This window comes from Solea senegalensis, linkage group LG7 (assembly GCF_019176455.1).
Source record: "Solea senegalensis isolate Sse05_10M linkage group LG7, IFAPA_SoseM_1, whole genome shotgun sequence".
In the NCBI taxonomy this organism is placed as follows: Eukaryota; Metazoa; Chordata; class Actinopteri; order Pleuronectiformes; family Soleidae; genus Solea; species Solea senegalensis.
The window spans coordinates 25,036,614-25,049,191 of record NC_058027.1 but is presented as its reverse complement, the minus strand read 5'-3'; the positions used below and the strand labels follow the sequence as shown (position 1 = coordinate 25,049,191).

At 41.6% G+C, this 12,578-nt stretch overlaps 2 protein-coding genes across 4 annotated transcripts in view; one reads left to right on the top strand and one right to left on the bottom strand.

Annotated features, from left to right (window-relative positions):
- Positions 1 to 6,787, top strand: part of fbn1 (fibrillin 1) — an 86,674-nt gene extending 79,887 nt beyond the window's left edge. For both annotated transcript variants that reach the window (XM_044029492.1, XM_044029491.1), the window contains exons 61-66: positions 48 to 164; positions 3,053 to 3,181; positions 3,279 to 3,398; positions 4,013 to 4,244; positions 4,316 to 4,502; positions 5,336 to 6,787. In XM_044029492.1, coding sequence (XP_043885427.1) covers positions 48 to 164; positions 3,053 to 3,181; positions 3,279 to 3,398; positions 4,013 to 4,244; positions 4,316 to 4,502; positions 5,336 to 5,710 — 1,160 coding nt within the window. In that variant the 3' untranslated portion in view covers positions 5,711 to 6,787. The remainder of the gene's footprint in view (positions 1 to 47; positions 165 to 3,052; positions 3,182 to 3,278; positions 3,399 to 4,012; positions 4,245 to 4,315; positions 4,503 to 5,335) is intronic.
- Positions 6,788 to 8,676: 1,889 nt separating this feature from the next.
- Positions 8,677 to 11,480, bottom strand: dut (deoxyuridine triphosphatase). Of its 2 annotated transcripts, XM_044029493.1 has the most exons (7): positions 11,328 to 11,480; positions 10,328 to 10,484; positions 10,013 to 10,104; positions 9,637 to 9,681; positions 9,468 to 9,542; positions 9,064 to 9,134; positions 8,677 to 8,972 (listed from the first exon to the last, which is right to left on the bottom strand). In XM_044029493.1, the coding sequence occupies exons 1-7, from the start codon at positions 11,443 to 11,445 to the stop codon at positions 8,916 to 8,918; spliced, it is 615 nt and encodes a 204-aa protein (XP_043885428.1). In that variant the 5' UTR covers positions 11,446 to 11,480; the 3' UTR covers positions 8,677 to 8,915. The 2 variants fall into 2 exon arrangements, with proteins under 2 accessions (XP_043885428.1, XP_043885429.1); XM_044029494.1 differs by lacking the exon at positions 11,328 to 11,480 and having other exon boundaries at positions 10,328 to 11,321.
- Between the last annotated feature and the right edge of the window lie 1,098 nt (positions 11,481 to 12,578).

The window sequence follows — 12,578 nt, the reverse complement described above, 5'->3', positions numbered from 1 at the left end:
TTCCTGTGAGTTTACTCTTCGATCTTGTGCACTTTCTCTCCCCTCAGATCTGGACGAGTGCTCGACCAAACAGCACAACTGTCAGTTCCTGTGTGTCAACACCATCGGTGGCTTCACGTGCAAATGCCCTCCTGGCTTCACACAGCATCACACGGCGTGCATTGGTAAATAGAAAACGTGCAAGTGATTGATACAGTGCACACCCAAGTATTTTGTAATGATGAGGCCATCTGTGTTTTCCCCCAAATGCCATGTGCTACATTTCCGCGATGTGCTCCTTCCCCAATGACTTCCAGTCCAGCTCACAAAAAAGAACTTTGTCTAACTTTGACTAAGTGCCCGTACACACGAGAACATGTTTTGGAGAATCTGCAAAAGTTTTGTATCGTATCATTTTTTTATTTATTTTTTTAATCCAAGATGGAACAGATGTTTTTCAGGAGCCCTAAAAAAATGCTATTTTGGGAAAATTGAAACCCTCACCCTTTACATTGTCATCTATACAAAGCGATATACAGCTCCAAGAAATGGATGAAAACATTTCTTGACAAGAATGCCGTGTTTATGGAAAAGTTTTTACAGGTTATGGTAAAATTCTGTAGTTTTAGCTAGCTCCAAATTCTTTAGTTTCAGCTAGCTTCAAATTCTTTAGCTTTAGCTAGCCCCAAAAATCTTTTTACAGATTATGGGAAAATTCTTTAGTTTTAAAATGCTAGCCCCAAAATCTTACGATTATGGGAAAATTCTTAGTTTTAACTAGCTCCAAATTCTTTAGTTTTTTTTAGCCCAAAATCTTTACAGATTATGGAAAATTATTTGGTTTTAGCTAGCCCCAAAATCTTTGTTTAGCTAGCCCAAAAATATTTTACAGATTATGGGAAAATTCTTTAGTTTTAGCTAGCCCCAAAATCTTTAGTTTAGCTAGCCCCAAAAATCTTTTTACAGATTATGGGAAAATTCTTTAGTTTTAGCTAGCTCCAAAATCTTTAGTTTAGCTAGCACCAAAATCTTAACTTTTAGCTAGCCCCAAAAGTGTTTTTCACAGATTATGGTAAAAATCTTTAGATTGTCTAACTTTGACTAAGGGCCCGCACGCACAAGAACATGTTTTGCAGAATCTGCAGAAGTTTTGTATCGTATCATTTTTATTTATTTATTTATTTTATTTTTTTAATCCAATATGGAAAAGATGTTTTGGGAGCCCTAAAAGTGCTATTTTTGGGTAACAGAAGCCCCACCTTTACATTGTCGCCTAAGCGATATACAGCTTTGTGAAACGGATGAAGACATTTCTTGACAAGAATGTCGTGTTTATGGAAAAAACGGTCATGAATGAGGTCTAACTCGCACTCGGAGTTTAATGAACTCCTGGTGATATCACAGCGATCTGATGAAAGCCGGTGCGGTTGTCGTCATGGCAGCTTAGCAGTGCTTTGTTATGGAACATTGGAGTGTGACGACCGCAACCTTTTTTTTATTTTTCCAGACCGTGAAGCAGCTTTCATGATCTCACATCAAATCAGGGGCAAGGAAACCCTTAAATTTGACAAAAGACAATTTAGCCACAAATGACACAGAGTAGGTGTGGAAGTTTTATAGGAGATAAGAGACACATGGGAATGACATACAACTCCAAATACCTCAGTAACTGCCCCCAACAATCATCCAGGTGTATTATTAGTCCTCACTTCTATCAGCTCTTTTAATGCTGCCACAGCGTCGTGCCCCTTTTCCAGTGTAATCATGTTTGGCTTCTGTTTCTCCGTCACACCGACTGACAATGATTCAGTGTCATTTGAAGTCTATGTTTGGATTGCCAGGTAATGAAGTAGACGGTCCCTCGAAGGAGCTACAGTATGTCCCACATGTTGACAATTTCGTCAAAGAGAGATCTAAAGCTGGGAACTCACTTAAAGACATTTTCCGATCCCAATTAAGTGTGAAAATCCTGGATCGCAACGTTCAGCAACTGACATCTTACAAATTACAGCTCTCTCTCTCTCTCTCTCTGCGCTTTGATCTCAGTCACCGCGGAGCTTCAACTATGCAACTCCAACTTTGGATTTGCATAGATTCCAATCACAACAACCAAACATCATGGCTCGTGTTGTTTGACAAAATAATCCGAACGCAAGGCTCATTTACCGCGAGCGAGTGGACGCTGAGTTTAGATTATTTTGCCACGCTGATATTCCTCAAGGTCAAGAATTTAGCTTTCACACTCACAAATGTTTACGGATACCTCGTACGATAACGTGAGAGATTATGTTCTCCAAAAAAGGCAGATTATTTAAAGCAAAACAAGCATTTCTACTGAGACCAATGTCGGCGCTCATGTGCACTGCAATCACAGTTAAAAACAAGGGAGCGCGTGATTTGCCGCCCATAGAAAGTCTGCACTTATTACCCAATTAAACATATTATTATCACATGATCAGGGTGAGACAACAGTGCAAAAATAAACACAGAGAATATGTATATGAGAGGAAGAGAGGGTTATCTCACCTTAGCCGAAGCTCAGTGGCTTACCTCTCACCACATCCAGTGAAGAAATACCAATCCACAAAATCTGATTAGGCCCAGAGCAAACTAGTGCCGAATTAAAACACCGATCACAAAAAAACTGTGGGATTAGAGGAGAACTTTTATTTTCTTGCGCATCACGAATAGATCTTACTAATCATGTAAGAATTATATCGTCCCTGAGTGTCGGAATGCTTCAGTTTACCTCGTTTCCTCTGATGACAAATTGTCATGTTATGTCTTAATATACGTCTTACGTAATACACCTTCTGTTTGTCACTGTTTGTGATATCTGGAAAACTACAGAAAGTAGAGAAATAGACCTTTGCACCCGTACACCAGTCATTACGGTAGCCCCCAGGACTTCTGCGGAATCCCATCGAGATTCACCAGCGAGTCACACGTTTGGTCACACGCACCATGCCAAAGTTTTGACAATTCTACAGCCACAAAATCCAAATAAATCCAGACGGCCCCTATCATGATGGTCATCAGACCGTGTCTGAACTTTTCTCTTCTCTCCGCACAGACAACAACGAATGTGCAAGTGACCCCAACTTGTGCGGCTCCAACGGCGTCTGCCAGAACACTCCGGGGAGCTTCAGCTGCGACTGCCAGCGCGGATTCTCGTTGGATCCCAACGCACAGTCCTGCGAAGGTCCGAACACAGCTGGTACCTCAGCGTCTGGCGGTTCAGTCGTGGGAAAGAAAACAGGGTCTCACTTCACTGTCGTCTCATTTGCTTCCCCCGACAGATATGGACGAGTGTGACGGCAACCACAGGTGTCAGCACGGCTGTCAGAACTTGGTGGGCGGGTACCGGTGCAGCTGCCCACAGGGCTACCTGCAGCACTACCAGTGGAACCAGTGTGTGGGTGAGTGAAGAATCCACCGCACCACTTTCTTTTTTATCAGCAAATATAAAAATTCTTTCCTTCTGGGGCATCCTGGTGACTCGGTTGCCAAGGTATGTGTAACTCCGTCTCTATGTTCTGGGCTAAAGTCCGACCTGGAAAGTTTTTAAAACAACTTCTCCACCCTTCACCTCTTTGCAGCCGCTCTTGAAATATAAACAGGGTCAACATGTTTTTTTTTTCTTTCTCTCTTTTGCTCTTGGAATTTCAACCCTTCACAGCTCTTGCCCAAGACTTTACTGTGTTCATGAGAAAAGGAAACATGACCGTATGTTTAAAAATAACCGTACATATGTCAGTGTTTGCAACAAAAACACAAATGGAGCTATTTTACCTTTCATTTTTCGTGATGCTTTTTAGAGACGCATAAACAAAAGCACTTTAAAAATGTTTGGTCTGGGAATAAATATAGGCCTCAGGAAATATAACATAAACATACACTTTTTAAGACTCATCTCACTACTTTTTTATTGTAAATTGTAGGTGTCTTAATTCGTGACTCGACCAAAACAGCTCCTTTTGTGTCCTTTTAACGGGGGAATGACCTCTGGTTGCTTTCCCTTCCTGTGACCCAGATGAGAACGAGTGTCTGAACAGCCAGATCTGCGGGGGAGCGTCGTGCCACAACACCCTGGGCAGTTTCCGCTGCCTCTGCCCCACCGGCTTCAACTACGAGCAGACCAACGGCGGCTGCAGTGACGTCAACGAGTGCTCCACCACCCAGAACCCCTGCAAGTTCGGCTGCTCCAACACAGACGGCGGCTACCTCTGCGGGTGTCCGCCTGGATACTACCGTGCGGGACAAGGGTACGTCTGTGTGTGTGTGTGTGTGTGTGGATGCGGTTGTGTGTCAGCTGACGGCTTTGTCTTTGGTGCAGACACTGTGTCACAGGCCTTGGATTTACGGCCGGCAGCCCCAGTGACGGACAGGGCGGCGAGGAGGACGACGAAAATTCTCTGTCCCCCGAGGCCTGCTATGAATGTAAGATCAACGGCTATCCCAAGAAAGGACGCCAGCGTCGCAGCACCAACTCCACACTGGAGGGACCTGTTGAAGACATGCAGGTGATCTGTTTGTCTCGTGCTGTAGATGCACTTTGTACACGTCGTCTTCTACGCGACACACTCAAACTGGTGACTAGTGGCTCGTAAAGCAATGGTTTCAGTGTAAAAGAATCATTAGAATCAGTTCATTCAAAAGATTTGTTCACAGAATCGTTCAGTGCCGAACTGAAATATGAGTCTTCAACTGATCTACAGTTCAGCATTGTGCGGTTTGATTCTTGAGTCGGACGTCAGCGCTCACGATTCTTCCAGTGACGACACTCTGTGACCAATCGGAGGCCGGCAGTTTGCCGACGTCGCATTTTAGTATCGGCTCAGCTCGCTTTGACGCTCACCAGAGCTGAACGGAGCACATGCAAACACGTGTCCATCTTTGGCATTTTGTCCTTTTGGAGTTGAGGAAGGAAAACCAAAGTCATTATCACCACGTTATTTTTTTGTAAATTTCAGGATGGGCGGGGCATCGAGTCTCCTCTTGCGTTCATGCTTGGAGAACGCCCCAATTTGAATACTTTTCGGTGTTGGACAGTTAAATTCGATAATTAGTAATATAGTGGACATATTTGTATATATAATAACATAATGACTGACAGATGGGTTTTGCAACAGCAGCAGGCATTCGTGTTGGATTAACGTGACATTAACAAATTAAACCGACATTGGAATCAGATTTTTATTGATCCCAGGAGGATGAAACATTTGCAGCTTTCCCACAATCATTCATAAAAATGTGTCTTTTTGTGTTTTAAATGTCTACGACACCTGTTTTTCTGGGTTAATGGCAGAAAAAGAACACCGTTCGTCACTTATCTTCTATTTACTTTTCTCATTAGGAGACTGTAAGCTTGGCCAGTGTGGACATTGACGATACTCTGCAGCTCCACCTGAACATCACCGACCTCAGCAGCCGCGACCACATCCTGGAGTTCACCCCGGCCTTGTCCGCCCTCAGCGACCACGTGCGCTACAGCATCGACTACGGAAACGAGGACGGCTTCTTCAAGATCAACCAGAGAGAGGGCGTCAGCTACCTGCATCTGAGCAAGAAGAAGTCCCTCCCTGCGGGGGCGTACTCCCTTCAGATCAGCAGTATGCCCCTCTACAGGAAGAAGGATCTGGCTGAGCTGGAGGACCAACACGATAAAGACTACCTCACAGGACAGCTGGGGGAAATACTGAAGATGAGGGTGCAGATCATCCTCCACTAACCGTCACGAGACTGAGACAGGCAGGCGTTGCCAGCGGCTGCTAATCCAGTGTCAGGCTCACACTCCCCAAACACAGCGGCCAAACATCTCTGACTCTGGATCAGTGGTTTCCAGGCAACTTCTACTGCGCCAATAAGAAGAAGAAGAAGAAGGGCTCGCCACCAAAGAGACAAGAAAGGGGGTTGGGGTGGGGGAGGGACTGCGTCGTTAGATTTACCAAAGATGATTCTACATATCATACACACAATATCTGCCAGCTGAATGAAATGGTTCAGTCAAATGAAGAACATCTTGCCCTGACACACATCAGCTATGTGTTTAAAAAAGAAAAGAAAAGAAAAAGCACTATTGAGAGGGTGAATGGTCTTTAATTGTTGGGTTTACTGTTCTTTGATGATATGTGGAATCAGGTGCCATTTGAAGGGCATGTGGACTGGAGAAAGCTTTCAAGGCTAAAAGAGTTTTATTTTAGAATCAGCTTAGGTGGAAGAGAGGTCCTAATGATGGCTGGGTATTGATGAAACAGTTTGGACTTTGACTTTGACCAATTTTATGAAATCCATTTTAACAAAAAGACATTACATTCCACGTTACAGTACAAATCTTCATGGTCGTCTTCTTGCAGTTGAACACGGAGCAACGTTCTGCTCTCATATTTATTCTGTGCACTATCATTAATCTCGTCGTGTCACTTTAGATTTTCTCGACTTAGCTTCATTTCTTTAGGTTTAACTAGCTTCGAACGTCTTCTTACAGATTATGGTAAGAAAAAAAAAAAAAACACTGGGCTTAGGCTGGCCCCGAATTCTGTAGTTTTAGCTAGCCCCAAATTCTTTAGCTTTAGCTAGCCCCAAAAGTCTTCTTACAGATTATGGTAAATTGCTATAGTTTTAGCTAGCTCAAAGTCTTCACAGATTATGGTAAGAAAAAAAAACACTTTAGGCTGGCCCCGAATTCTGTAGTTTTAGCTAGCCCCAAATTATTTAGCTTTAGCTAGCCCCAAAAATCTTCTTACAGATTATGGTAAAATGCTACAGATTTAGTTAGCTCCAAAAGTCTTCTTACAGATTATGGTAAAATGCTATAGCTTTCTTCTTACAGATTATGGTAAGAAAAAAAAACACTTTAGGCTGGCCCCCTGTAGTTTTAGCTAGCTCCAAAGTCTTCTTACAGATTATGGTAAATGCTATAGTTTTAGCTAGCTCCAAAAATCTTCTTACAGATTATGGTAAGAAAAAACACTTTAGGCTGGCCCCGAATTCTGTAGTTTTAGCTAGCCCCAAATTCTTTAGCTAGCCCCAAAAGTCTTCTTACAGATTATGGTAAAATGCTATAGTTTTAGCTATAGTTTTAGCTAGCTCCAAAAGTCTTCTTACAGATTATGGTAAGAAGAAAAAAAACACTTTAAGCTGGCCCCGAATTCTGTAGTTTTAGCTAGCCACAAACGTCTTCTTACAGATTATGGTGAAATTGTTTAGTTTTAGCTAGCTCCAAACATCTTACAGTCAAACATGGAGAAACTTTTTGCTCTCATATTTATTTTTTGCACTTTAGATGATCTCAACACCACCATTATTCATCAAACAAGCTGCAGCCTCTCAAAACACCACACAGAGACACACTTTTGGAGAATGAGCCTCACCTCGGTCAAACAGCATGCCGCGTGCTTATTGCCTCGATGAATCTGGTGACATTAACTTCAACGTCACATATTTCAACCCTCAGAACCACAAAAGTATTAAAGTTCGACAGCCAGCTTGTAGTTCGGTCGCTACCGCAAAAGTATTGAAGGTCGATACCCAGCCTGAACCAACCTGGACACGTGGACGTCAGCACATTTCTCCTTGTAGTTTTTTTAATGGCGAGAAGATGTAAGCGATTGAGGATGTTGAGGCGAGGAAAGGAACCCACTGTGGACTATTGAGATGTAGCCATGTCTGAGCTTGAATGAATGACTCCTACTGCATATTTAAACTATGCTTTTCCATCTTTCCTACTGACTAGAACGATTCATATTTACTGGTGCTAGCAAACACAAACACATAGACTTCTGAATGCACTGTACTACTATACAAAACTCAGTAGTCGTCAAGATACAATCCCATCGGCCATTCTGAAGATTTCATGTCTTTGCAGCCGTAACAGCTCTAGCTTCATAGCCTGTCTGCTCTCCTCTATACTACATGTAAATTGTGTTTATACTGTAATAATCAATGCCACTTTTAATCTATGAAGCATTTGTAAACTAGAGGAAGCCCCTGGAAAATAGAGGGGTTTGTAATGGTGCTTATAATGACCAACTACTTCCTTTGTAAACTGTGTATACATACACACACACACACACACCTGCACCCACACATACATACACGCACACACACATTGATGATGCCAAACCTGGGCCTTCATGATTATGCACTGAGGTCTTCACGGCCACACATTCTCTCACAAGTCAAAATCAGTGCTGCATTGTCACGGACCAGCCTGACACCAGTCTGTGTTCTCTGTTCACATCAGTGAGGGTTTAGCTGTAAATTCACAATAAAAACATATTTTTTGGTGTACATGTATCCACGGCTGTGCTTTCATCTTTACACACACACACACTGAATTGTAACACTTCCAAACCAGGCATAGTGCAAAATGAGCTCCATGTTTCAGTTTGTGTGACTTGCTGAGTTTGGTACAATCCTTGTCCTGCACTGCCCCCTTGTGGACATCTTAAACCAAACAATTTTGTCATTTTGTCAACATCATGAAACACTCCCACAACTACCAACAATTTTTTTTCTGATTTTTATTATTTAAGTTTTAAGCAATTTTAGGAGCAGGTTGAGCTCTGTAAATGTTCATACTATAAACCGTTAGAATGCCCTGAACAAGTTGAACATATTTAGGTGTAAATTGTAGAAAATGGCCACAATGCCGACTCAGCATTATTAACAAATAAAGCCCTACTAGAGTAATGCAACAAAACAGGGTCTTTATTAGCAGCAAGTCCACACATTTAAAGTATAGAACACAGTTCAAACATTTGGGAAACACTTCCAGGTTGTTGTTGTCTTAATCATCACATATTCATTAAAAGGTGTGGGATTAACTCTGCAACAAGACTTCACAAAGATAATAGTGATTAAAAAAAGGGAAATCTTTATTAACAAGTAATTCATATTATTTTCAACATACATTTGCTGTAACTTCAAAGTTTTCAGTTCCGCCCAGTCGACCCGAAGCCTCCGGCACCACGTTGCGTCTCATCTAGAGTCTGAAACGCAAACAAAAGACGAATATTTTAATCAAATATTCAGGACAGAAAAGGTGAACGTAACTTCTTCTTTTTTTGTTTAGTTTCTCACCTCTTGTTCCTCTAGCTCTGGGTAGCAGATCCTCTCACAAACCAGCTGAGCAACACGGTCGCCTTTTTTCACTGAGACAGAGAGGAAAAAAAAGGACATACAGTGACAGTGACAGTGACAGCGACACACGTGTGTGGAAACGGCCTTGTCTCATCCTTAAAAGGTCTTAATGCCAAAATGTGTCTTGTTATCGTCACTAGATTTTAAATGTGAAGTCAAAGATCATTTTCCCTCTGAACTGTGACTTTTCTCTTCTGGGAGTTTCAGTTTTTCTAACACACACATCAGCTTTGGTAGGTTACACTGTAACAGGCTCCACTCGCGGCCATTATGGGGACAATAATGGTCGTTTATAAATAATGATATAAATCGTGGATGGATATTTAACTGACTACACAGCCCACCGTCAAATGTCTCCTTGCCAAAGTTGAAGAGCACAACTCCCACGTTCCCTCGATAGTCTTCATCCACCACTCCAGCTGAGAAGAGCAAACACACACACACACACACACACTTAAAAGAACAGCCTTAAAAGTTAAACATCCAAAAAGTTCAAGTGCGTAGAAAACTCACCGCCGACATCAATGAAGTGTTTCACTGCCAGTCCAGATCTTGGTGCTGGGAAGAGAAAATGGAGACATGAGGAACAACATGCATTTAACGCAGGTTATTTAACGTGTACAACGTGCAAATACCTAATGTGTTGATTGCAATGGTGATACATTTTTAGGTTTATACTAATTATTTGGACAATCTCAGCAAAGATTTTTAACATTAACTAACCCAACCACAACTCAAATTTGACCAGAGCCTTGAAAATGAGGCTTCTTCCTCACGAGTACCAGACTTTGGTGTCTAAGTGTTCCCGACAGAGGTCTGTGTTTATGCCAGAAAAGGTTTTGAAGACGTGACGAATACACGAAGCAAGAAAACCTGCAGAATTACTCACCCACTCTCCCGTAGCAGCCGTGTGGAACAGCAATCTGAATGTCAGTCTTCACAATGGCTTTATCCATAGGAGCAATAGTGTAATCGTATGCACTGTGTGAATAAACGCACAGAAATACAGTTTATACGGTTGATGACAGATGCTTCATTTGTTCCAGGAGGCAGATTTTACACAAATATCACTTATTTATGTTGTTTTATTACAATATGTTAACACCCACGTGATCGCATTAATAAAAATCTATGCACGCTGTTCATATGCAGCAGTCAGTGGTTCCACATTTGCAAATATGATTTAATTCAAAGTGTATCTCACCTGTACAGGTCGTATCCTGCAGCTTTAGTCGAGCCTCTGGTTGGAGTCGTGGCATGTTCAGAGAGTTTAGCAAACCTGAGGACAGGTTTCTGATCTGTGGTCTTTGTCTCCGTCCTCGCCTTCTTGGATGGAGACACTGCAGATGCGTTTATACCTTCTAAAACGGGCATGTTGTCAGTCAAGTAACAGCCGATAATGCACTAGAAAAACACTACACACAGGTGCAGACGAGCCCGACACTAGTAATAAACCCGCGGATTCTGGTCGAGCTTCGCGCCCTTGTTATTTAAATGTAAACACTGCCGGGGTCCCGCGCTTCATTTAGCGACGCCCTCTTAAAGGCACACGCGTTGTAAATGCCGTGTTAGAAAAACCAAAGAGTTTATGCACAACAAGATGAACTCGGATAGTTTTAACGCATCGGTGTAAAACGTTTTTTCCTGCTTCAACTGCAAAAAATGTGTACTTTTACTCACTGAATCGCTGAACTCGTACACGGATTAACGCACATCTATCGCGAGAGTAATCAGAATCAAAATACTTTATTAAAATTGTTTTTGTTCCAGATGCTCCGTGTAAAGAAATAGAAAAAAAAACAGCAGTGGAAACAAGGCATAAGACATGGATATAAAAACAGTAATATAGGCAATAAGATGGAATGAAATAAAATATTAAATATAAAAATAATACAATAATAAAGTAGAGAATCTGGAAATATATACAATATACAAATAGTTAGCAATGTAGTGTAACTGTCAACCCTCTTCAACAGAGGCGCGTGTCACAAAAGTTTAAAGCATATTATGATGTTTAAATATAGTAACATATGCATTTAGCTTCTCTTTATTATAGAATGATACAAGAAAATAGCATCTACATTGATGCCATCACTGGCACCTCAACGTTTCACGATGCTAGGCTAAAAAAGAAAGAAGAGAAGCTACCGCTGAACTCATCGCATATCGTTCGCGGCGTCTGCATATTATCATTTATAGCTTGCCTTTGTTTAAACAGAGCGTCTGAGTGTGGACTTCTCTTGCTAAAAAACACGCAGCGTCACGGAGAACCACGCAGCACTGCGGCTGAAGACACCGGAGACTTAGCAGCGTTCGTTTCATAACTGTTGTCAAACAAGAACACGTAACGCACGTAAACGCAGCCCCTTCAACGCACTTACGTACGTCAACGTCGCCGCCATATTGGTCCGGTCAAAACCAGAACGTAGTCATTAACGAGGGGCTTGCGTTTCGTTCCGTTCTGTTTTAAAAGCTTAATTTTTTTCACGTCATGAAAAATGTGAAATTCAGGAAAATCCGCCACCCCCTCCCATTATGTTCTATGTTTCTGCGCTGTGGCTTTGCCCGGACCAATATGGCGACGATATTGACGTATTGCTGTACTGGGCCGGTCACCTGTAACCACGTGACTCCTCCCCTCATATAAGCTGATTTGATGTGTGCTGCAGTGTTTACTTTATTTCCCTGACATTGTGACTGAATATATATATATATATATATATATATATATATATAATATACATGTATAATAATTAAACACATGTTGTCCAAAACAATAAATGTGCATAAGAATATAATAAGAGGAAGACAAAGGTGCAGGAGTTTGACTTGTTTAACAGGTCAGACCAGAATGATGATGGATGTGTCGTTAAAGATAAGATTCCCTGGAACAGCAAAGTTATTAAAAGTTATTATATATTTACTCATTAAAACCTGATTTAAAACATGACAACATGAATATATATACATTAAAACGGTGATGTCATTTGTCGCTGGGGACATTTTGAGATGACATCGACACTGACAAGTTGAAATACTGATTTCTGTAATGCATAGCTTTACTTCTCTCTACCTTGTGGCCTCAGATGTCTCAGGCACAGATCCAGAATAGAACATTTCCATGTTCATTTCTTTGTGATTATTGTTGTTACGGATTTGATTCACTTGTACTCCACTACACTGAAACAGCAAACCTTTAACTTCACTCATTTTATGTTTGCACATTCAGATTATTGAAATAAAATGACGATTAAAATCCTTCCATATCCTACAAGGAACAATAATCAAGTGTGTGTGTGTGTGTGTGAAAGACTTCTGGGTAGGATAAGACTTGTTTGCTGCCCCCTGTTGGCTATCAATCGGTATTGTCACTCAGGAGGAGTTTAGCAACCATGTGCTAAATAAGGACAAACATACAAATGTGTAACTGAACAAGCCACATGAATACAAACAGC

What these genes read in the sequence shown, in the direction of transcription:
- dut (XM_044029493.1), bottom strand. Translation starts at nt 11,445, where the DNA reads ATGAAACGAACGCTGCTAAGTCTCCGGTGTCTTCAGCCGCAGTGCTGC. An exon ending in TGGCAAGGAGACATTTGACG is followed by an intron (nt 9,135 to 9,467) that starts GTGGGCTGTGTA and finishes TCTCTGTCTCAG; the next exon opens with TGAAAAAAGGCGACCGTGTT. An exon ending in CAGAGCTAGAGGAACAAGAG is followed by an intron (nt 8,973 to 9,063) that starts GTGAGAAACTAA and finishes TTTGCGTTTCAG; the next exon opens with ACTCTAGATGAGACGCAACG.